Source organism: Morone saxatilis, unplaced genomic scaffold (assembly GCF_004916995.1).
Source record: "Morone saxatilis isolate NCDOM2014 unplaced genomic scaffold, NCSU_SB_2.0 Contig1, whole genome shotgun sequence".
NCBI classification, from domain to species: domain Eukaryota; kingdom Metazoa; phylum Chordata; class Actinopteri; family Moronidae; genus Morone; species Morone saxatilis.
In genome coordinates this window covers 5,032,907-5,035,897 of record NW_023339651.1, presented here as the reverse complement: position 1 = coordinate 5,035,897, position 2,991 = coordinate 5,032,907, and the positions used below count along the sequence as shown (strand labels likewise).

The 2,991-nt window shown below is 41.2% G+C and overlaps 1 protein-coding gene across 1 annotated transcript in view; it reads left to right on the top strand.

Annotated features, from left to right (window-relative positions):
* The window catches only part of tekt3 (tektin 3), a 4,851-nt gene extending 2,596 nt beyond the window's left edge, over positions 1-2,255 (top strand). Inside the window, exons 6-8 of the mRNA XM_035658555.1 lie at positions 335-557; positions 1,473-1,627; positions 1,806-2,255. Of these exons, the coding sequence (XP_035514448.1) occupies positions 335-557; positions 1,473-1,627; positions 1,806-2,022 (595 nt within the window). The 3' untranslated portion in view covers positions 2,023-2,255. The remainder of the gene's footprint in view (positions 1-334; positions 558-1,472; positions 1,628-1,805) is intronic.
* The last annotated feature ends 736 nt before the right edge of the window (positions 2,256-2,991 follow it).

Here is a 2,991-nt window from a genome sequence, read left to right as displayed (position 1 = left end):
TCATCACAATTTATTCAACAAATGTTTAATTTAAGATGATACAACCGGAAAAGTCAGGGGATCACCAAAGTCATTAGGCTTAGTCTTTCTGGAAACCATGAATGTGTACAGAATTCCATGGGAATCCACCCCAATAAAATTTGAGATATTTTAGTCTGGACCAAAGTGGTGGACCAACCTACTGGCTGATAATGCACCCCTAGAGCCACACTGAGCTATGGCTAGAAAGAATCTGAAAATGTCTTTTTCCAAGTCTTCTCCATAAACAGCATGTTAGAAGACAGTGGGAGTATCAGCTTCCAAAACAGTTTGTCACTCTTTTTCCTTCTTTCAGACTCTCTCTGCCAGACTCGTGGTCCAAGTTCACTGATGACAACATCCTGCACTCCCAGAGTGAACGCGCTTCCTCCCGCAAGCTTAGGGACGAGATTGAAATCCTGATGAACACCACGTCCAACGAAATGTGGAACCAGTTCAACAATGTCAACGTGTCCTTCACAAACCGCATATCAGAAACCGCTGATACTAAGAACAGCCTGCAGACACATCTGGCTAAGGTCATCACCTTTTCTACATGGTCTCATCTCATAAAACACTATACGGTCCTGTTATGTTTGTGTAACAAGAACACAATTTACAATTCTATCTTGGTGATGTGATGGATCAGAATCTGTTTTTTATTTTAGTGTTTTTGATTTATTTATCAGAGATTTGCCTCGATGTGATTGTGTTTCACTGTGTAGGCATGAAAAGTAAAACAGCCTGGATTATAGAAAAAGGGTTTAAAAGAAGCAAGCACATGGCTCTACATCAAGGAAAAAGACAAAATCCATTCACTTTCTTCCCTCTGTGGGTAACTAAATTTGCCACTTATTAGGGAGAGATCATGTGTTTGTACCATTCTCTCTCTTTTCTACACGCAATACAAACAGCACATGCGCTATCTTCACCATCTGCAATACTTATGCACTGAAGGTAGAGGACATTTGTCTTGTCTGTAGTGGATTTACTGTAAAACATTCCTGTCAAAAGAGAGGAATGATAATAGATGCCGCATTCATTTCTTGTGCCATGATCTACACTGGATCCCATTGTTCTTGGGTTAATTGCTTGGGGTTACAATTCACATCAGCTGTTGGATGAGTTTGAACACTGAAAGCAGCTGTGATGTGAGGCACACAGTCCTCAATAAAGCTCAGTCACTGTCAGTTAAGGAGTAGTGATTCGCTGGAATTGAATTACATCAAATGGGTTTGGACAGAGCAGGCCACTGTGCAGCACTGTGTTCAGCTGATTCCAAGCTTGCAATGTGCAGCTTTTTACTTGTTCTCTTCTAGCATTATTATCTTTTTTCCCTCTCTTATCAGTTGACCCACCCACTACTTTGCTGACCTATTTTCATGAAGGAGACACTTAAAAATCTATTGTTTTTCTGTCGTTTTATCCTGTATCCATCTTGTGTCCTCACCCAGACTCTGCAGGAGATCTTCCAGACAGAGATGCTGATTGAGTCTCTGAAGAAGGCCCTCAGAGACAAGGAGTACCCACTTAAAGTGGCCCAAACCAGGCTGGAGGAGAGGACCCGCAGGCCCAATGTAGAGCTCTGCAGGGACAACCCACACCATAGGTACTGCAACTCTGCAAGTATTTTTGCTTCACCAATGGACAATTGTATATTTAGTGTATATTTGTTTTCTGTGTGGTAAAATTGGGGATACACTATTGATACCCTTTGGAAAGCTAGCAGGATTAGCCACAAAAAGGGTTTTTCCAAAATATACTTCTCTTTATCCTTCCTTGTTTAGACTTGTGAGTGAGGTGAGAGAGATCGAGGACACCATCCATAAGCTTCGGGAGAGGCTGATGGAGGCTGAGAACACTCTGCAGACTCTGGTCAAAACCAAAGTGACCCTGGAGCATGACCTGTCCATCAAGGCCAACTCACTCTTCCTAGAGCAGGAAAAGTGCATGAGCCTGCGCAAGAGCTTTCCCAGCATGCCCCGTCTAGTGGGCTACACCTAAATCTAAAGTTTTTAAAAAGGGGAAGCCTTCTAAGACCAATTTAATTAACTATGAGCTGTGTTAATGGTTTGAAGTGATTTAGAGGGTGATGTGGGCAAATTACTAAACCTTACAGGCACTGATTATAAACAATGGATTATCTTAATTTTGAGTATTGTATCAGTGATGTACAAAAATGAAAATAATAAAAAATGTGATGTCAACAAAGAATAAACTGCAATGGTGATTAATCAGGTACTAGTCAATGCCTCCTAATGCTTTAATTTTGCCTTCAATATTACAGATATTTTACCTGGTAAATATCCTTGAAAAATTCTGGAAACTCATGTGTTTACACCTGAAAGGTATATTAAAAACCAATGTTAATCTTCAAAAACGAATCACTGCATATACAACTCCCAACAGTCAAAGGGTACCATAACTCTGAATAAACAATCACTGCATATGTTCTGGGACAGATTTTCACTTCATTTCTGGACTTGAAACCTTTGATTTATAATGTAAACCTTACATTGAACACCATGTACGGCAGTAATATGGTGCTATGTGACTATTCATTCAAACTAGTGGTCCTTGTAGCACATGCGACAGTAATCACCAAACACATAGCCTGGGCTTGTGCAATTCTGCTGTCGAAATGAAGACAAACACACACCTCTCTGAAGGCTCAGTCAGATCTGTCAGCTCCACCTGACCTGAATGTCACCTTAGGGGAGTGGTGACATGTAAGACTGGGATTTGAAGGACTCCATGCGTTCACCCTGAGTCAGATTACTTTGGTGCACACAGAAATATGTATTGTGAAGGACTTTTGTGTCTTTACCATCCTTCTTTAATGGCTTGCGTGGCCCATTACTCATCACCTCACCCACAGGAGGAGCTGGGCAAACAACTTATAAGTTATGTATAAAACCCCACACCCATCTTACAGGACTTGAGCCCCATACCACTTTACTTCGTCTTCTTCCC